This window comes from Nilaparvata lugens, chromosome 3 (assembly GCF_014356525.2).
Source record: "Nilaparvata lugens isolate BPH chromosome 3, ASM1435652v1, whole genome shotgun sequence".
Taxonomy (NCBI): Eukaryota; Metazoa; Arthropoda; class Insecta; order Hemiptera; family Delphacidae; genus Nilaparvata; species Nilaparvata lugens.
Window position 1 is genome coordinate 77,929,841 of NC_052506.1, and position 23,508 is coordinate 77,953,348.

General features: G+C 34.2%; 1 protein-coding gene across 1 annotated transcript in view; it reads left to right on the forward strand.

Moving 5' to 3' along the window:
• Window positions 1–1,276: 1,276 nt before the first annotated feature.
• Window positions 1,277–23,508, forward strand: part of LOC111045693 (nuclear factor of activated T-cells 5) — a 93,862-nt gene continuing 71,630 nt past the window's right edge. The window contains exon 1 of the mRNA XM_039424702.1: window positions 1,277–1,577. Coding sequence (XP_039280636.1) covers window positions 1,505–1,577 — 73 coding nt within the window. The 5' untranslated portion in view covers window positions 1,277–1,504. The remainder of the gene's footprint in view (window positions 1,578–23,508) is intronic.

The window sequence follows — 23,508 nt, forward strand, 5'->3', positions numbered from 1 at the left end:
ATATCCTAATATATCTTCGATCCCTTGTTGTTTATTTCTTCTTCACTACTCCATTAGAGCAGATAAATCATCTAATTTATTGTGAAACTGTTATATTTTTTATTACTTCTATAGTGAGGTAATGGCAGTGTTTGATTAGTAAAAGTATTGCTATCCCTGTCTATCATTCAACAAAGCGGATAGCGCTATCTCTTTATCGCTTTGCTCTGTTGCCACATCGTCTTTTAACAATGTAGAATTGATAATTAATTAACAAAATATGTCATCTTTATTAAGGAAATAATTGTAAAAAATAATTTCTTGCTTAATAAAATATAATCGATTATTTTAAACGAGAATGAACAGTTAATATTACATCAATAAACCTGTATCAGCTACCGTCTATAAAAGGCATTGACAAGACAGAGGATCGGCAACGTTGATCTTATATCTTTCTCCTCTGCTATTATAAAGTGAACCTCACTATAGTGTGAGGAATAAAGATTGGGTACTGGTACAGTCACTAACTGGATGTGGCTTGCACAGCTAAGGCCCGGTTGCAAAAGCCGGTTTAAATTTTAATCGTGATTAATTCCACGAGAACCAATCTGAAAAGCCGTCTTTTCGAAAAAGCCTTCACTGATTGGTTCTCGTGGAAAATAAATCACGGGTTTTGTGCAACCGGGTCTAAGTTTTGAATCCAAACAAGCCCAGCAGACTTACAGGTTTCAATAAAAACAAACAAGACCTGATGAAAAAGATACAAATTAAACAAATTTTAGTGATAATAAAGTGAAATATTCTTTCTATGTTTGGTTTTAAAGCATCTTAATTTAAAAATCTTCTCTGTAAAAATAATAGGATTACACAACTACTATAAGGCGAGGCACACACAAGTTAATCAAGGCATGATCAGACACATTACTTCACATAGTTGCTTACGACGCAACACACACTGATTAGTCATTGCAATTAGACATGTCTTCATAGCAACTATGTGAAGTATTGTGACTGAACGTGTCTGATCATGTCTTGTCTTGACTAACTGGTATGTGCCTAGCTTAAGACATAGCACACGGTTACCTTATTTTTTCTCTCCCTATCATTTTGATGATGTACTTATAATTGTATAAGGACTATAATACTCAAAATTCGAACCCAATTTATCAAGCGACTTTTCAAATTTTGCGCTGAAAAGTACGACACCGTATAGTGCTGCCACCAAGCGGTGGTTACCACGAACTAACGTTTCTTATCACGGAGTCAGCTGATTGAATCGGTCGCCGCAAGGTGGATTTTGAGACTTGAGTTGAAAACAAGTTGTTGCATTGCCAGTCGGTTCAGTTTATTATGCGAATGATTTCTAGTAGAAAGTGGGGATAAGTTGTCTCTCAAATTAGTAATGGACGATGATTGCCAGTAGTTTATTTACTTCAGAGTTTGCCGGACATCAGTAGACCTAGTGAAGTTGTATCTGCTAAATGTAAATTTGTGTTGTGTCGTGTGACTTGGTTGCGCTTTCAATATGTTGTTAAAATACTCACAAACTCAGAAACGTGCAAAATTGTCAGCTAGTGGGAAGCCACAAAGAGTGACCGGTAAGTTGATTTGACCCTCACTACTCCAATTTATTATAAGTGCATCACAAATCACTTCGCAAATAAGCTGTCCGTCAACCGTCTTCAAGTTGAATATTGCATCTACAATAAATTTTACAGTTGGATTCTACTTGTGTGTTTATTGAGCAAAGAAGATTACTGTGTAATATGCTGAGTTATCAATTTGTCTTTTATCAGAACGTTGTCACGTTTCTAGAAACGTTACAAACATGTGTAACCTACAATAATGTTTGCTGAGTGCGGTACAAATTACTACAAAACCACTGAACTCAAGAAGTTTTTGTCTACTAAAGTTTCAACTTCAGTTAGCCTAGCTATTGTCTTCTTGAAAACAAAATAAATATGCTATTATCCCTTTTTTCCGTGTTCAATTATCTTGTCGGTTTAATATCCACTTCAAAACGCATTTATCTCGTCTAAAGGTTATCTTTCTTCACTCAACACCGCTTCCAACTTCCTACAGATTCTAAAATATTTTGAAAGTGTCTGTGTTGTTTTGACCTTTGATTTGACTAAAAAATCATAGACTAAACCAGTTTCTCAGCCTCGAGGCAGTGAAGCTTTCGAAGATTTAGCTCGATGCAGTGAAATGTCTAGTCGAATATTTTTGAATTCCGTGTCACCAGATACCGGCACAGAATTAATGAACATGAGCATAAATTTGCATAAAAAACAGGTACATTGATCAAGAGTTTGGGAAATGGGTCTGCATTTTCTTATTGTTTATTCATTATGGTTTGTAGGTCTTTGATCCCAGATGAAATCAGGCAGAAGGCTTCTTCCTTTTCTAATCAAAGACAAAGAACACCTTGAATTTAAATACTTGATTAACTTACCTTTTTGTCAAGTTAAAAGGACAAAAGACAAAGACCACTTCAAATTTGATACCATTTAAATACTTCATTAACTCATATTTTCATGAGGTTATTTTTCTTAAGTGGATGGTTCTTGACTTGTTCACTTGTGGCCATACGTTACTTATGACCACGCCATGAACAGAAACTAAAAAAAAAATAAATAAATAAAGTAATCTATCAAAAATAGAAGAAACATATCATCTATTTTTTCAACTTTTATCCTCATCTTTTCCACCACCAAACTGCTTGATATCTTCAGAACTTTTGTGATGAAAGTCAAACTCATATGTTCTTAGTTCCTAGTCATGAAATCATAGTCATTTCAGGTATATTATAGGATTAATAGAATGACTAAAAAGCATTCGTTAGGTCATGTCAGAGGCCCTGAAATTGATCATTTGCGTCCTGAAAACCAGGCCAGACCTCAGCCAGCCAGGTCACTCGATATAATTCATATATTATAGGTTCGTATTAAATTAGGACAACAGGCTGGGACACCGTGGTGACACAGCTCTGGTAACCCTATACATATGTAAAGCAAGTTCGGACACCGATAGTGTCAGGGCTGGTGTCCAAAGTGAAACACCAGCCGCATACCAAAACCTGGTGACCGGACACCATCCTAGTGTCCCTATATTATAATGAACGCAATGAGAACTAATGCCCCGCCATTTGATGGGTCACTCGGTCTCCTAATATAATTTGATTTGATTCAATGCCGTCCTAAAAGAATTTGGGGAAACACAATAGGTTTTTCTGCCAATTAATATTTGAGAATTGAATATTTTTGATTACGGCAAGTCTTTCGCTGGTCAATCCTCAGCGGGGTATCCTCATATTTTAGTATAATTATTATTTAGTATAATTATTATTCTATACAATTTCAATATTTGTCTATTTATTTACAAAACAACTCTCCATAAGTAGGCTATTAGAAGCCGAGGTGATGAATGGATAATACATCCTACAAACGTTTCTATTTGTGATGATTTCATGAATGGATCAATAAAGATATAATTGTTCAATGGTGAGGTCCACGTTATAATGGCAGTGTTTGATTAGCAATGGTATTGCTATCCTTGTCTATCATTCAACAAAGCGGATAGCGCTATCTCTTTCTCGCTTTGCTCTGTTGCCAGATCGTCTTTTAACAGTGTCGAATTAATAATTAACTAACGTGTTATCGAATGGGCACGTTAAACTGTCGGTCCCGACTGAAGTATGACAGTCGTAAGGCCCATTGACGGCTTAAATTATATATTCAGGCGGTGGGACCTTCCCGCAAGGGACTCCTCACCATCAAAAGCCAAATGAATTTACTTTTTAATTAACTAACAAAATATTTCATATTAATTAGCTATGAAAATTCTTTATGAAATATTTATTGAAACAATTATAATCTCTTGCATAATAAAATATAATTGATTATTTTAAACGAGAATGAACAGTCAATATTGGATTAATAAACCTGTATCAGCTACCGTCTTTAGAAGGCATTGACAAGAGAGAGGATCGGCAACGGTCTTCTCCTATCTTTCTCCACTGCCATTATAACGTGGATTTCATAATATCTGTGATGATTTCTTGAATAGATCAATAGAGTGTTATTCTAGATCATCCACATTCAACCCTCGAATCTATGAAAGAGATAAGAAATAACGGTTTAACAGATAGATATTCTGATAGCTTTCTATTTTGAATAATTATGACAAAATCGTTCAAGGACAAAAGAATCTTATCTGATAGGATAACGGTATAATCAACATTGTATTGAACTGAGCAAATTGTGTTTTCTGATGTGACAAATATCTATTACCTAATTGGCTTTGATAAGAGCACTTGGGAATTTATGAGTCATCGGCATGGGTAATGAGCATTTTCGTTTGAGTTATTTCAAGTAATTATGTTGGAAGTAAAATTATTCAGTATTGGAGACTCTGGACTCTGATAACTCATTAAGTAGTTTATATATTTCACTTAGGCCTACTAAATTATATATTTCATGAGAAATGATTCTCCCAGTTGATATAATTTCACCTACTAAACTATAAAATTCATTCAATTCAATGGTTCTCCTAATTATTTCGAATTCCTATCCTAATTCTTCTATTCTCAATCTTGTACCTCTTAAAAGAGATTCACCTTCATCAAATAGTAAGTTCTTCATCCTTCAAGATTACAATCAATCTCTTCGTATAGTGTATTTTGTGCATGATTCCCTGTGGGATGCCTTAATTTATAGGGTTATTGTTGTTAATCCTACTCAGTATAGGTGGATTCCAATTCTGAACTGATTCTCATGCTGATAATAACGGTCTATTAGCAGAGCTGTCCTCTAGCGTACACCATTCCAATTGGAGAACCGAGAGTACTGAGCTTGACTTACTGTTAATAATGACTCTGTATAATAAGGGCCAGACCATGTCAAGCGTTTTCGGGCCGCGTTTTTAAAGTCGGCAGGGCATGAAGCTCTCAGATTGGCTGATTCGGTTGGATTTTGAAAAAACGCCTGAATAAGCGCATGAAAAACGCTTAATGTGGTCTGGCCTGGCCTTAAGCACAAAGGAAAGAACAAAGAACCTTTTTCCTTACTTTTTATTTGCCTTAAGGCTGTGCAAAGGCTAAAAAGAAACTTTCTACTCGTCATATTTTTCCAAGTTTTTCGATTTGTATATCATCAAGGTATCAAAATGAAAAAGTTTTCTCAGGAAAACATTTTTTTCCGATCATTACTTTTTGGGATATGAGCGCCTGAAGTTTGAATTTTTGGGACAGAACATTTCAAATTCGGTGAGATATAAATCCATGAGATTTAGAGGATGGATTCTTCATGGAATTGTTGATCTAGTAAAAAAAACTTTCTGAAAATAACAATTTTTGTAAAAAGTTATTCAATTTACCAAAAATAACTCAACTAAAAGTTATTTTTGGTTATTTTTAGTAAATTGAATAACTATCTTGAAAATTGATATTTTCAGAAAATTTTTGTTTTACTAGATCAACAATACCATGAAGGGGAGTGATCCGTGGTCTAGTGGATAGAGTGCTTGCGTAGCAGCATAGAGATCCCGGCTTCAAACCCTCTAACAACCAAAAGTTTTTTAACCAGATCACTCCCGTGTTATCGGATGGACACGTTAAACTGTCGGTCCCGGCTGAAGTATGACAGTCGTAAGGCCCATTGACGGCTCAAATTATATATTCAGGCGGTGGAACCTTCCCGCAAGGGACTCCCCACCAACAAAAGCCATACGAATTTACTTTTTACCATGAAGAATCTATCCTATAAATCTCATGGATTTATCTCTTACCGAATTTGAAATGTTCTGTCCCAAAAATTTAAACTTCAGGCGCTCATATCTCAAAAAGTAATGATCAGAAAAAAATCTTTTCCTGAGAAAACTTTTTCATTTTGATAGCTTGATGATATTCAAATCGAAAAACTTTTTAAGAATATCACAAGTAGAAAGTTTATTTTCAGCCTTTGCACAGCCTTAAGGTTCTCTACAGATCAATCTTTCACTTAATATGTATCAAGAAAGACCTCGTCTCATAGAATAAAATAATCTTATAAGCTCTGTACCTCAGTGCTAGAGGAGCGTAAGTCCATTTTTTGAAAAATATATGTTTTTTGTGGGTCTTGTTCAGTTATTCGAACTCTATATATTCAAGATAACGTAAGTCCTCTGCAGTTGATTGTTTTGAAGATAGCCAAAGCTTGAAGAGCGTAAGTCCAGTAAGCATAAAAACTGAAAAAACATGAGTCCAATAATTGACAAGTAAGTGTAATGGTGATTCAAGTTAGGCTCTTTCAGCCCCGGCTGGGAGTGTAATACTTTTTGGGCTCTCCTGTAAAATCAGCCGTTTGAGACTTACGCCCTTCTAACTCTGACGTACAGAGAGTTTTATCTGATGTGGTCTGGCCCCAAGGCTCTTAACTGATCAATCTTCCACTAAAGATGTATCAGAAAGTTTCATGGGTATTCCGTGCAGTATTTGTTGTTAATGTCTCATTTCAATTGATACTTCAACCACATTTGTATAAAACTGGAAAAAATCTATAAAAGCGAAATGGCACCTACTTACTCACTGACTGACTCACTCACTCGCAGAACTAAAAATCTTATGGACCAAAAATGTTCAAATTTGGTAGGTATGTTCAGTTGGCCCTTTAGAGGCGCACTAAGAACGGATTTGGAAAAATTTTCAAAGATACGCCCAAAATCTGTGTTTTTTCAGCGTTTTTTAGTGTTTTTTCAGCTTTATCGAGAACAAATGAACAGATAATGTTCAAATTTAGTAAAGAAGCTCAGCTAGGGTGTAATAATGTTGTGTTAGAAGGAATTTGCAATAACGTCAAAGATACGCCCAAAATTAGTATTTTTCCAGCCTTTTTGCGCTTTCTCGCCAGGGTGTAATAATGTTGTGTTGGAAGGAATTTGAAATAACGCCAAAGATACGCCCAAAATTTGCGTTTTTTGCGTTTTCTCAGTTCTTTCATCAATTAATAGACAGAAAATGTTCAAATTTGGTACAGTGGTTCAGCTAGGGTCTAAAATTTTGTGATGAGGTGACTTAAATATTTCATCAAAGCTACGCCCAAAATCAGCGTTTTTACAACGTTTTTCTAAGCTTTTCTGCGTTTTCTATTACTACTTTGACTTTCTGATGGAATGAAGCATGCTCATAAGAAAAATGCAGGCGAACGAAGTGAGCCCGTTGATACCATTTTTGGACGATCCAGTCGGGGGTCCAGGGGGCGGAGCCCCCTGTCTAGACGTATATGGCGAGCGAAGCGAGCCAGACGGCTAGTGAAGAATATAATAACATATTCGAATGTAACATTTATGGGGAAAAACCCAGGACCCACTATCCTTTGGGGGTATTCCTTCCCCCCCACCCTCATACCGCTTGGTTTTTGCCTCCACTAGCAGTTTGGTGAAATGGCCCCACTGCATTTTCTATAAAAGATGTATCAAGAAAGACCTCGTCTCATAGAATAAAACAATCTTATAAGCTATAGTTCTATCTGATGTGGTCTGGCCCCAAGGCTCTTTACACATCAATCTTCCACTCAAGATGTATCAGAAAGTCTTGTGGGTATTCCGTTGCAGTGTTTGTTGATTAATGTATCATTTCCTATAAAAGATGTATCAAGTAAGACCTCGTATCATGGATAATCCGTTGCAGTCCTTGTTAGTTAATGTTTCATTTCCTATAGAAGATGTATCAAGTTAGACCTCGTATCATGGATAATGATATATCATTTCCTATGAAAGATGTATCAAGTAAGACCTCGTATCATGGATAATCCGTTGCAGTCTTTGTTAGTTGATGTTTCATTTCCTATAAAACAGACTCGCTGAACTACTTGTTTCTTGTTTGTTGTGTTCTCAGTATAAATGCGCGTGGGGATTCCCAACGTAATCTACTATTGTAGACGACTTTTTTGATGCTGGCGCCGCTGTATTACACAGAATCTATGTAATCAATCTCTTAATTATCCAGAACTCATCTGTAATCATGATATTTTCCTGCGTATTTGCGTGAACGACGATAGAATCATGAAAAATCTCCTGGAAAGTCCTGAAACATGATAGATGCTGTACAAAGAAAATCTGTGCTGCTGTATATATGTAGAAAAACTGCACAGTGAAATTGTCTTCGCGATGATTCACTGTATTGAAAACGAACTCTTTTTTCTGTCCTTGTTTTATTATCTCTCCCTCTCTCTCACTATCTATCTATCTCTCCCTCACTCTCACACACTCTATCTATCTATCCCTTTCTCTCACACTCTCTTTCACCCACTCACTCTCTCTCTCTCTCACTCAATCACTCTGTCTCTCCTTCAATCTCTCTCTATTTCAACCACTCACACACATTCTCTCTCTTTCACCCACTCTTTTTTTTTCTCTCTCTCTCTCTCTCTCTTAAGCTACGTACGTTTCCGTTTGTGCGTAAATGGCGTCGTCGACCACAAAAGACGAGTTTCTCAGATTGGGTGGATTTCAATTTGTCTACATAACCTAAAAGATTATGTTCGATTATGTTTTAATGGGGCAGGTTGAGCTTATACTTTCAAATGGCAATATTTTGATATTATTAGAAATGTTTAATTCTTTCTTTAATAATAAAGATAAATAATGAAAAGTCATTTGATCAGCTGTTCTAGCACACTTGAAATTTGGACAATATGAATGTCAACAATGCTTGCCGTCATCGACTGCGGAAATTTATGCACAAACGAAAATGCACCTTTATTGTCATTTAATGTAAACTAGTGCATAAGCCAGTAAATATTAATGTTACATAATAATTGAAGAACTATTATCTAATCTAATCTCTCTCTATCCATCCCTATCTCTCTCTTTCTCTCTATCTCTATCTCTCTCTCTTTTTTTTACCTGTATCTCTCTCTTTTTATCTGCATCTCGCTCTCTCCCTTTATCTCTCTCTCTCTCTCTCTCTCTCTCTCTCTCTCTCTCTCTCTCTCAGCTTTTCTGTATCATCTCGTAGGTCAAGTGTAGGACAGTGCAAGGTTTCTCAACATCGCATTATACAGTTTTTATTATCTTTAGGCCTATACCTGATTCATTCGCTTCATCTAACCATTTCTTTTTCTTTCTCATTTTCAATGCATTGAATATTTTTGTTTTCTTATTTTGCACTGCGATCGTTGTGGTTAAATTGAATACTATAATAAATTATCTGATTGCCAATGAAGAATTGCAACCAGAGGAGTTTTTTCACAAATGCAATATGTACATACAAGTTTTTGATTGGACCCTTGCGGAGCACGGGTTATCTACTATAGAGAGGTCCACGTTACAATGGCAGTGGAGAAAAATATGATAACAACGTTGTCGATCCTCTGTCCTGTCAATGCCTTCTATAGACGGTGGCTGATACAGGTTTATTGATGTAATATTAACTGTTCATTCTCGTTTAAAATAATCAATTTTATATTATTATTAAGCAAGAAATTATATTTTTCAATAATTTCATAATGAATTTTCATAGGTAAGATAGAATATTTTGTTGATTATTATTAATTCTACATTGTTAAAAGACGATCTGGCTACAGTGCAAAGCAAGAAAGAGATAGCGCTATCCGCTTTGTTGAATGATAGACAAGGATAGCAATACCGTTGGTAAACAAACACTGCCATTATAACGTGGACCTCACTATAGTTGACAATAGCATGCAAGTATTGCTGCTTTCGGAGAAGCTACATTTAATTAATGAATGACGTTATGATTGAGGAAGTTTGTATGACTTGTGTTGTTGAGTAATATTTGTGTCAATAAAATTGTTGCTTATCAATAATATTGAGATTCACCACATAAATAGCTTTAAAGCTTCCCATTCAAACAAGCTGTCAAATCGAAATTAATTCCAGTATAGTCTCAATCAAGTTAGCGTTAGTGAGGTCCACGTTATAATGGCAGTGTTTGATTAGCAATAGTATTGCTATCCTTGTCTATCATTCAACAAAGCGGATAGCGCTATCTCTTCTCACTTTGCTCTGTTGCCAGATCGTCTTCTAACAATGTAGAATTAATAATTAATTAACAAAATATTCCATCTTACTTATGAAAATTCATTATAAAATTATTGAAAAATATAATTCCTGGCTTGATAAAATATAATTGATTATTTTAAACGAGAATGAACAGTTAATCAATGAACCTGTATCAGCTAACGTCTATAGAAGGCATTGACAAGACAAGAGGATCGGCAACGTTGTTCTCCTATCTTTCTTCACTGCCATTATAACGTGGACCTCACTAGATAATCAATGATACTCCCACAATCATGAGTTAATATTTTTAATATTACGACATTTTGTTTTCAACTTTGATGTATCAGTGACATATTTCCATCCTCATTCATAATTTTTCACAGCCTTCCCATAGTATTTTGTCAGTTTTACACGACTCATTGACTATTTTTTCTCCCATTCTCGTACTTGTTTTCCTTCTTTATCCTTGAATTCAAAAAAATGTTAATATTATGACATTTTGTTCTCGATTACTTTGATTTGATGTTTCAGTGACACATTTCTATACTCATTCATAATCTTTTACAGCCTTCCCATAGTATTTTATCAGTTTTACTCGACTCATTGACTTTTTTTCTCCCATCCTCTTACTTGTTTTCCTTCTTCTTCCTTGAACCTCCTCTCCATCTTTTGTTTTCAATTCCATTACTTTGTTTTCCACACATTTTTCATCAAAATTTCTTCCACTCAAGTTTTTCCTATCCTCCTTCTTTATCTTTCCCTTTTATTTTACCGGCATTCAAATTTCTCTCGTCTTTTCTTCGTCTCTTCCTTGTGATAAATTTTATCTGTCAAGAAACTCCAAATAAATAATTTGGCTAAATTTAATTATTAAACTTAGACACTACGGATTCAACACCCAAGGCAGAAGTAATTTAATTTACTATCTTAACACACTATCTTTAACACAGGATAACATTTCTTATCAGTGGTTGCGAGATTTGCGAGAGTTTCTCAATCTGTCACAGATAATATTCTCAGAACAGTCATGCTTGCACATTCTTTTAATCTATGTTATGATAGATGTTTCTCTTGAAAAAAATCAGAAGTGTATTTTGTAGTTTATTTTACATATTATGGCTCGGTTGCACAAAAGCCGGTTAAATTTTAATCGTGTTTAATTCCACGAGAACCAATCAGAGAAGGCCTTTTCGATAAGACGACATCTCCGATTCATTCTCGTGGAATTAAACACGATTAAAATTTAACCGGCTTTTGTGCAACCGGCACTATGAATAGAAAAATAAATAAATTGTATCCCCCATTCTGTCAATTATATACATGCATCTTTCCTTTTGCAAAAATAGTTACAAACCTATCAAAGAAAATAAATAATTTTCATCTTGAGTGAGTTTTCACAATTTCCAATCAATATTTTCAATCTTATGCACATTATTATTGCTTTGTTTTGATTGTAACAATATCATTTCCCAAGAATTCTACACATATTTGAATTTCAAATGAATTATCTCATCAATGCTAGCCTACAATGAATACCGGTTTTCCAAATGGCTTATTACTTAACACAAACGTTTTCATTCTATTTTCCAATATAGTAAGATGGCGTCTTTCATGTTTTTCCGACTCCACTCATTCTATCCCACTTCTCTTTTCTGTCAAGGTCATTTTTTATACACTTTGAATGACTTTTCTTGAGTGAGTATTCAGCTATTTTCTGCTACAACGCATTTGTTGATTATTATTATTCATAGAGGAGGTGGTGGAGGAGGAGGAGGAGGTGGAAGAGGAAGAGGAGGTGAGAGGAAAAATAGAAAGAGAGTCTTGTCACTGATCTATCCCAACTACTCATGTGTTTTCCAAGTCACGTTGTGTCAAAGAAAAACCAGTTTTCCTCGCTGAAAACTAGCCAAGCTAGAAAAATACGTTATGCAACAGGCTTCCAACACGCTTTTCTCGAAATTAAATGGCGCCTTCAACTATAATTATTATTTTGTTGGGTGCTAGGGAATGTCATGCAATCGAAAGTATAGAGTAAAAAGTATAGAATCGAAAGTATAGCTATATAACTTTACAGTCAGCAGCTCTTTCAAATAGAACTGTCAATGTAAAGTGAATTTCATCAGTAGCCAAGTTTAGGGAAATCACTACTTATTTTAACAGACAACTTTTAATTCTGCTGTACGGATATTATTAGCTTGCTGACCTATGTCAATGAAAGTCGCAGAGAGCTGCGAAAAAGTTTCTCATTCAAAACTTCGGCCTTCATAGTAACCTTTGAAAATTGTTGCGTTCATTATTAGACCTACATGACGTCGGCGTTCGTACTATAGTGAGATTCACGTTATAATGGCAGTGGATAAAGATAGAAGAATAGCGATGCCGATTCTCTGCATTAATTAATTATATTTCTACATTGTCAAAAACATAATTGGCATCGTTGTGGACCTAGAAAAGTATAGTACCACCGGCTTTGTCGAATGATAGACAAGGATAGCAAAACCATAGTTGATCAAATACTGTCATTATAACGTGGACCTCAGTATAGTAAAGATTTTCTTTTGTTATTAAATAGAACGACTATATTGAGGTCCACGTTATAATGGCAGTGGAGAAAGATAGGAGAACAACGTTGCCGATCCTCTGTCTTGTCAATGACTTCTATAGATGGTAGCTGATACAGGGTTATTGATGTAATATTAACTGTTCATTCTCGTTTAAAATAATCAATTTATAATATTTTATTAAGCAAGAAATTATATTTTTCAATAACTTCATAATCAATTTGAAATATTTTGTGAATTAATTATTAATTCTACATTGTTAAAGACGATCTGGCCATAGAGCAAAGCGAGAAATAGATAGCGCTATCAGCTTTGTTGAATGATAGATAAGGATAGCAATACAATTGCTAATCAGACTCTGCCATTATAACGTGGACCTCACTATAGTTGACAATATCAATATGTACATACAAGTTTTTGATTGGACCCTTGCGGAGCACAGGTTATCTACTATAGAGAGGTCCACGTTACAATGGCAGTGGAGAAAAATATGATAACAACGTTGCCGATCCTCTGTCCTGTCAATGCCTTCTATAGACGGTGGCTGATACAGGTTTATTGATGTAATATTAACTGTTCATTCTCGTTTAAAATAATCCATTTTATATTATTATTAAGCAAGAAATTATATTTTTCAATAATTTTATAATGAATTTTCATAGGTAGAATGGAATATTTTGTTGATGAATTATTAATTCTACATTGTTAGAAGACGATCTGTGGTAACAGAGCAAAGCGAGAAATAGATAGCGCTATCAGCTTTGTTTAATGATAGATAAGGATAGCAATACAATTGCTAATCAGACTCTGCCATTATAACGTGGACCTCACTATAGCATTGCTTGAAAGTGTATGGGAAGCATTTATGTTATTTATAGGAAATGCTGGCAGTTTGGGATGAGTCTCAGTAAAGTTAAGTTTATAACACGAAGTTGATTCGAGGAATTTGTTTTGTTAGAAGCCGGTGAGTTATCTTGTTCACTTTTTCAAGTGCTTCTTTATAATCCCCTTTTCAAGATTCTATTAGGTCAAATCACTCTGAACTATTAAAGCTGTAGAATTGTAGAAAAATGGAGAGAAGCAAGGGAGTCTTCTCTTACGCCTGACTTTCACTAGTAGAGTTAGTGGTCGAGTAAACTCTAACTCTACTTAGCTAACTCTACTCCACTTACTTGGTCGAGTAGCTGTTTTCACTACAATTGAGAATAGTAGGTAAAGTGTGTTATCTAGTGAATAGAACTAACCTTAAAATGTCAATACGGAACATTCATTATCGCCGTTAAGTCACAAACGTTTTACAAAAAGCATTGATATATGCTTAAACTGATAGTTTAATATGTTTTTAAACATATCGATATGTTCTTAAACTTAATAGCCTACGGCACGACTCTACTAGCTCGTGACTGTTTTCATTAGCATAGTAGTGGTAGAGTAGAGTGAGAAGTGGTGGTGGGGGAAGGCTAGTGATAGTGTATGCAGGAGTACTATGATAGAGTACTATCATAGATAAACAATAGCGTAAGTAGATATCCCATGGTATAGGGCTTTTATGTCGCAACTTTTACTGTTATCTCAAGCCGATTACTGTAGATTATTGTCGATTTTTACTGTTTTGACCGGGTAAGAGTGTATGAACGGCACAATATGAGAGACTACCAGCGTCATAAAGCTTCACGGGAAAGAACTACGTGGACTATCGGCTTGATATAACAGTAAAAGTTGCGACATAAACGCCCTATACCATGGGATGGTGGCATGCCAATTGACAGAATCCCAAACGACCGAAACGCTATATCTTCCCAAACGGCCGAAAACTACTTTTTTCCCAATTGGCAGAATTGATGAAATATTGAAACTGGAACTTTCTCATTCAGCCGAATCCCAAATGACAGAAAACTTTTAAGAATTTTCCCAATTGACAGAAAACGTTGTTTGTTGCATTGAGCCGAAAGTGGTGAGAGTCCCAAACGACCGAAAGTGATAGGTTTCCCAAACGACAGAAAATTTCTCTAGTTTGTCGCAAATGACAGAAAGCGTTCTGCCAATTAGGAAAAAAGTAGTTTTCGGCCGTTTGGGAAAATATAGCGTTTCGGTCGTTTGGGATTCTGTCAATTGAGACCCTACGCCATGGGATATCTACTTATGCTATTGTTTCTCTATGGTACTATCCCATGGTGCTATCCCACTCTACTCTACTAAAAACTAGTACTCTACCATGAACGATTTCATTGGGAGAGTTCACAGATAGTTAGTACTTGCCCAGGGAACTCTACTACTAACTCTACTAATGAACACCAGGCTTAATTGTCAAGTCAACAACCACTGTGTTACCTCAAGTCTTATGAAAAGATGTATCTTGCTGAATTCTTTGCTTGGCATAATTTCCTGAATAATCTTATTTCTAATTTCACTTGGACATTATCTTGTTTATTATGTAACTTTTGACCTTATTATTCGACAATTAGAGTACAAATATTAGTGATGAATAGTCTAATGTTTGTTGAGGGTAATAATATAAGTCAACAAATGGCTGGAACAACCCTTATCAGCTCGAATTAGAAATAGTTTCGTGACTGATATCAATTTCAAATATTACAATGTTTGTATTGAGTAACTTAATCTTTTGTTGTATCATGGTAACAACATGATTATTCAGTCAGTGATAGGGTATTGTGTAATAAAATAACCTATTTCTAAGGATTTGTTTTGGATGTTGTTTTTCCATATGGTTATTCTATTGTGTCTATTATTGAGCTCTCTTTGATAGTGGATGAATGTAAGGGTAGAAAGGTTTCAAAGATGTAGAAATCATTAGAAGTATTCCGAACTTAAGTTTAAAAATCTACTTTGTAAAAAGAATTAAGGACTGAAAATTTTGTGAAGTGGTCAACCACAAGACAAACTATTTCGGACTATGTGTAACCTTATCTAAATTTGGGAGAGGAATAGCACAAGGTTATCTTATTTTTTCTCTCCCTATCATTTTTATGATGTAGGTACTTATTGTATGAATCAATAAACACCGGTGATGATGAAGTCGATAATTAAAAGGACATTTTATGTGAACATAAAATATTAGGAAGATAATAAACATTCATAACGGCTCATGTATCTGTTCGTCATCTGCAAGTGATCTGTAATGGTCAGCGTTAAAAAATATTGAAGCGGTGGAGCGGTGAAGTGAATCAGAGGAGAATACGGATCTTATTAAGAATTTCTTCGTCTTTACAACCATATCCTTAGAATTTGATTTTGACTGATAGTTATCTACAGGGACCGGCATATTAATCTGACGATTTTGTAGTAATTGGTATGCTTGAACCACTGTCATTGAAAAGGCGGGAATGTTGTACATCGATAGGTCTATTCTTGCCATTTCAGTAGCCAGTATGTCGTGGTCAAGTGAACATCAAGCGATGGTGATTGTAGCTTATTTTTAAAATAATGACTAAGTTGTTTTAACACAGCGTTTATGTCGCAGACATTTCAATAATTTAAATCGACACGCGCCTGTTCCCAGTAGGAATACAATCTTGTTGTGGGTAAAGAATTTCAGGAATACGTTGTCCGCTTTAAAAACGAAACCAACAGGATGAAAACGAACCGTCAGAACGCCTCAAAAACGCCTGAGTAGCTGTTACACGGACTCCACGACGTTCAGAAGCGAAACATGCTGTTGCGCTAGCCATTTATGATCGAAGTCTACGACGAATTCTTCATTCCGACCTAAAATTTCATCTGTATAAGATAATGTTAGTGTAATAATTATTGGGCACATTGCAAAGCCTCTTGCGAGATTATTCTCAAAAATGTCCACCAGGATAACGTTATTCTTTCAAGTGACGAGGGACATTTTCATCTTTCGGGATTTGTGAATAAACAAAACTACCGTTATTGAGCAGCCAATAATCCACAGAACTAAAGGAAGTCATTCAACGAAAAATTGAAGCAATTCCACAAGTGATGATTGAGCGAGCAATGACAAATTGTAGAATTAGGTTAAGTGAGTGTGTGAAAAGTAACGGAAATCATTTGGATGACATAATCTACAAATAAAATACTTAGTGAGTAATCTATGTAATTCACTATAAATTGCAAAACTTGATCTTCAAATTGATATATCATATGATTTAATTGTAGGAAAGACACGTTAGTTATTATCCCTCAAAAATCGTCAGGTTTATATGCCTGGCTCTGTAGTTATTGACGTTTTTTAAAAAATATCAAAAAATCTATGTATCTCAAACTAAGGTCGTTAAAGAAACTTTTACTGGCCATTTTCTACTGCAAATTTCATGTAGAATCTATGGTTTTTGGTTGTTACACCTTTCATGGGACACTCTGTATGTAGCCAATTATGCCCTTTATACTGGAATTCAATTATTCGTCTATAGTGAGGTCCACGTTATAATGGCAGTGTTTAATTAGCAATGGTATTGCTATCCTTGTCTATCATTCAACAAAGCGGATAGCGCTATCTCTTTCTCGCTTTGCTCTGTTGACAGATCGTCTTTCAACAATGTAGAATTAATAATCAATCAACAAAATATTCCATTATAATCATGAAAATTCATTATAAAATTATTGAAAAATATAATTTCTCACTTAATAAAATATGAATTAATTGTTTTAAACGAGAATGAATTGTTAATATTACATCAATAAACCTGTATCAGCTACCGTCTATAGAAGGCATTGACAAGACAGAGGATCGGCAACGTTGTCCTCCTATCTTTCTCCACTGCCATTATAACGTGGCCTGAATGAGACGCCATGTTGACGCTCATATATTGTATTTGAACAGAACAACAATGCAGACGTATGACGTCACACAAGTGTAATGATGATGAATGAGGAGTCAATAAAGAGTGCAGAAAGAGAGAAAAAAATGAGAGAGAAAGAGGAAGAAAGAGAGAAAAAAATGAGAGAGGAAGAAAGAGAGAATTAAAGTGAAAGAATGAGAGAGGGCGTGACTGAAAGAGCAAGGAAGACACTACAAGGTCGGTGCAGCCAACTTATATTTTTGTTGATACATTTGTCAACAGGCGTACACACATAATGGGTGTCATTCGTGAAAGCAGTATCTCAATATTGCGAGTTTTTCAAATTTTAATTATTTGTTTGTATTATTTATTTATTTATTATTTATTCATTTATTAGATAGAGCAAACAATACAATAGTCGGAAAAGAAAAAACAGGCTATTGCCCAAAACTTCTTCAATTTCCTGATTTTGTCACAAATCGTCCAAATATTATGTAGGTTATGTTCACTTCAATTTCAACACCAAATCTTCAATCTGAAACTATGAATCAGAATGAAACAAAGAATTTCAAATTTAGATAGATTGATAATGAAACTTCCGTTAAAACAAAAACCAAACTTCAAATATTCACAAAATATAGAATAAAATCACTTAAATTTTGAGCTCGAAAATATCACTTTCACCATAGCTGCAACAGCTGTATATAGAATTATAAATATATTTCAAATAATATCAACATATTGCCATTTAAAAGCCAAAACCAAACATCCCTAACTTTTCATTTTACCTTTAAAATCTAATTGAACTGAATCTTTTGGGCTATGTTCATACAAGGACAGTATATTATTAGCTATAATTATACTATTCTTGATGTTCTCATATATTCTCATACACTAGACTAATTGAAATCTTGTAGTATTGGGTCATAATATTGATTTATTGATATTATATTCACCGACCAGGACAAAAACAAGTTTCATTTTATTCACTTTTTTATCTCAACTTTTATATTTCCACTCTTTCTCCTTCTATTCATCTCTCTATCGCACCCTCTCTAACTCACTTTCTCTCTCTCGCTCTCTCTCTCACTCTCTCTCTCTCTTTCACTCACTTGCTTGTATCTGCATAAAAGGAGGACTTGTTCAACCACAACATATTTTATCAAGTATCTCTTCTTCTTCTTCTTCTTCTTCTTCTTCTTCTTCTTCTTCTTCTTCTTCTTCTTCTTCTTCTTCTTCTTCTTCTTCTTCTTTCCTTTCTTCTTTTTCTTTTTTTTCTTCGTGTATCTTTTCTGTGTTAACCCTTAATGGTTTCCCCCATGATTCTCCAGTTCTTGGGATTCCCAATCCTTTCTGGGAATCTGGTTCTTCAAATTTTAATTCTCCAATCACAATGTAGTATGAATATCAACTGTGATAATAGTTAATTAATAGTTAACTGTATTAACTGTCAACTGTATCAACTGTATCAACTGTTAACTGTCTTAACTGTTAACTGTATCAACTCTGATCTCTCAGGTTTTAAAAGCCTGTTTTGTCTTTTCCATTCTTGTAATATTGAATCATTGAAATCTATTGGCCAGTTGCACGAGAATCCAATCGAATTTAACTGCCATAAGACGGTTTCATCTTACATTCGATATTTTGTATATTGATTCTCAGTTCACCGAGGATGGTTATAGGCCTATTTTAAATTCTTCAAGATTTCAGTAAGTCAAGTTTTCAGTTTGTCAACTTTTTAATTAGACTCTTCGTATTCGTTTCATATTCTTTAGGCCACTATCATTTCATGTACGACTCAGTATATTGTCTTCATGAGAATTTACGAATACAGTGACATGACTCGTTTGTATCACAAAGCATTGTATTTGGAATAGATATTTATTTATTTATATTTTTTACAAAGAAGTACTGATTGGGAGAGAAAAACTAAGGATACTCCTTGTACTATTTCTTTCCCAAATTTACATAACATTTTAATAGTCCAAAATAGGGTTATGATTCCTCTTTACAGAAATTTAGTCCATTTTCACTCAAAAACAACGAAAACTAAGATTTGATGTGATTGCGTTGATCGAGTTGTCAATCTATGCGATGAAATTCATCAAGTTGTGTATTTCTTTCGAAAATAATGTAAAATTTCATTTTTTCTCCAATATTTCTTCCTCACACTGGCTGAATCCAGTTCAATCCGTCTTCATCAAGTGTATTGTTTTCTCCTTGAAATTGTGAACACTTCTAATTAAAAAAAAAATACTACTGCTAATTATAACTCAGAAACTTTTATAACTTTGTAGCAGAAATGAAAAAAATCAATTGTGATTAGATCTTTTATCTTTTCTATTCAATATACTTCTACTATAGTTATATTTATTGTGATATACTATTTTTAAAATCCTGAATTATAAGTTTTCTTTCATTCTCAGCCAAGTTTTTCCTCCATGGTCATTATTATTATGATCATAGTGTTTTTACAATAAATTATATTCCTTATTCAATGAATTTTTTAAGGTTGTGACACCTTCAATTCAACAGCAAACCTATCTGAGAGTGGATTGAGTTATAACATTTTCAATTATCTGATTGATAAAACGTAATCTATAGTCTATCTATACTAGAACTGGCTTATAGGCACACGTACGGGATAGGGAAATTATGTTTGACGCATTATCACGTCTAAACTACTGGACTGAAATTAACTTGAAATTTTGCATATAGATTTCAATTAACCGAAGATGGTTCTAGGCCTACTTCACACTCTTCAAGATTCCAAGTTTTCAGTTTGTCAAATTTTAAAATAGACCCCTGCGGAGCACGGGTTACCTGCTAGTATATAATGAATGAATCACTTTATTCTTATTTTTTATTCATTTATTTATGTTACAAACAACACTGATATAAAAACATTGGTTGATAAAATACTAAGGCAATCGTTGTGTTAATTTTTCTCCCAAATTTATGTGAGGACACAGTACAAAAAGTAGGTTATGCTTCCTTCACTCTTGTCCAATTTTCATTTTAAATACATATAAGCATAAAATTTTGGATTTTTGTAGATTAAAAACCAAATCAAGTAACGAAATCGCACTCAATAAGCCCTAAAAACCTAAAAAAATTAAATATTACGTAATAAATAAATATTAATTATTAGTCTATTGAACGAAAATCCAAATTAAATGCTGCAATTTTTGAATAGGGCTTAATTTTTTAATAGTAGCGCTCATCGAATTTCCATCTAGCTGTTCACCCTGTTCTCAATATTTGCAGTAGCAGAAGTCTTCGGGGTGAATTACAGCATTTAATTTGTATTTTCGTTTAACAATAATAATTAATTCATTAGCATTTGAATAATTGCAATATCTCAGTTATTTCCATCTGTAAATAAATATTAACGAATAAATAGATGATGATAATAATAATAATTCTGAAGGTGATGCCCACATAAGCTCTTAGGCTTGTGCGTGGGTAATGAGTGAGAGGGATGATGATGAGAGGTTACCAGATGACTACTTTTTAGGTAGTCGGGACCGACGCATTATCGTCTCCTACGAAATACGCGATATTAAACTAAAAAAAAACTAAAAATATTGAGCTATTTTAATTCTACTTTATGGATTCGTTGCTATCACCAGGACTTTCTGAGATCTGAGATAATGCTCTCTCATCAGAATAGTTTCTATGCTTTGTTTACTAAACTAGACAGGGTCTTGCCTAGAATTTACTGTAAATTGGTTCAAGGTGAATAGATTCAGGTGTGTTGTAGGCCTGTATGCTGTTGGGAAGAATACGTCAAATTAACATAGCCCGATGTTCCTAGCCCCAATTATTCAAATCAATCTAAAGTGAAATCCCACTTTATACCTTACAAGTAGCTACAACGGTTTTCATTTTATTAATTCTGACAGTTTAAAGTGAGTACTCGATATTTAGGACATGCTCCACTGTTGCTCAAGTAGCTCTAATTACTTCAATGAGTTCTTAAAAGTCGTTCAAATAATCAGAGTTGTCTTAAATAATCCTTGTAACTTTCACAGAATTTGGCCTCGGGCATCTTGCACAACTAGTTACCTATGAATTTCATTAATAATGCACACTGCACTTCTATTAAAAGGTATCTTTAATTATTGCAGTTCTGGAATTATAAGGTATCTGTAATTATTGCAGTTCTGGAATTATAAGGTATCTGTAATTATTGCAGTTCTGGAATTAAAAGATATCTGTGATTATTGCAGTTCTGGAATATTAAGGTATCTGTAATTATTGCAGTTCTGGAATATTAAGGTGTCTGTAATTATTGCGGTTCTGGAATTATAAGGTATCTGTAATTATTGCAGTTCTGGAATTGAAAGGTATCTGTAATTATTACAGTTCTGGAATTATAAGGTATCTGTAATAATTATTGCAGTTCTGGAATTATAAGGTATCTCAAATTATTACAGTTCTGGAATTATAAGGTATCTGTAATAATTATTGCAGTTCTGGAATTATTAATTTTGAACTGTCAGGATTCCTTTGTACATAACACCAATGCTCAAAATTCAAAATTTTTGAAATAGGCCTAACTATTCCTGGACCGAAAATTAGAAAGAAGTAGAAGAAGAAGAAGAAGAAGATGAAGAGGAGGAGGAAGAAGAAGAATGAGAAGAATAGAGTGGAATAAAGTCAGAATTTGGATGAGAAAGAGAAGAAGAAAATATAAAGAAGGAGAAGAATAACAATGAAAGAGAATAGGAGGAGGAGAAGAAGAAAAAAGAAGAAGAAGAAGAAGAAGAAGATGATGATGATGATGATGGAGAAGAAAAAGAATAAAGGAGAAGAGGAAAAATTAGAAGGTGGGTGAGAAAGATAAGAAGAAAAGATAGAAAAGGGGTAGTATAACAATGAAAAGGAAAATGAGAAGAAAAAGAAAAGAGAGAAAAAAGAGAAAGAGGAAAAAGGAAAATAAAGAAAGAAGAAGAAGATGGATAGTGAGAACAAGGAGGAGAAGAACATGAAGAAAAAGGAAAGTAAGAGAAAAAATAAAGAAGATTGAGAGAAGACGAAGAAGAAAGGAGAGAAGAAATAGAATGAAAGAATTTGCGTTCATCAGCCACTTTTGAAGGGTGACTAGCATAGCGAGTTCATTGACCTCTGTTCCATTACTATTGAATTCATTTTCAAATGGGCAGCAACATTCTAATTATAGTATTCAATGCAATTATTGCTATTCTATTATACAATAAAGGAAATAATTGGTTTATACTTGTACGGGATTTGAGATACTCGAATGACACATCATCACGTCTCAACTACTGGACTAATTAACTTGAAATTTTTGCAAAATTGATTCTCAATTTCCCGAGGATGATTACAGGCCTATTTTATATTCTTCAAGATTTCAGAACGTCAAGATTTCAGCTTATCACGTGGTTTAAACAGACCCTTGCGGAGCACAGGTTACCTGCTAGTGTAGAATATAATAGGATAGGGTCAGATAATATCGTCACAATGTGTTTCAAGTGCCGGTTGCACAAAAGCTGGTTAAATTTTAACCGTGATTAATTTCACGAGAACCAATCAGAGAAGCCGTCTTATCAAAAAAGACCATCTCTGATTTGTTCTCGTGAAATTAATCACGGTTAGAATTTAACCAGCTTTTGTGCAACCGGTCTTTAGACTTACTGATTGTTCAGACAAAGTACAATAAACACTACTGCAGAAATTTCCCCTTATAAGTAAAAGTTGTAAATAGATTTTTTACAAGTATCAAAGTTAACGTCCTCGAGATCATTGTTTTAAAAAATAGATTAAATAAAAAAATATGATACAAAATTCAGCCTTCTATTGATTTTAGTCTCTAGACAAATATACTGTTTTCCGCTACTATTAAAATCAATAAGATTTGAATTTTGTTCAGGCCAAATACAACAAAATTTCAGCCTGAACAAACGAAGACCTTCAGCTGTAACCTAGTGACCCCGGGTGAAACTTCTTTCAAAAATAGTCTGATAATAGAATCGAGTAGACGGTGCTCTTGAACGATTCTTGAATTAAATTTAGTTGAATTTATGTATTTTGGAATTGTCAACTCGGTTTTACATCAATAAATTTGTTTATTGTATCCCCTACTATATCAATCACCCAATCAGAACAGTATTCAATTCTAGTACCCTTTTCTTCTTCTACTTCTTCACTTGTAGTACCCTTTATTATTAAAAAGCTTC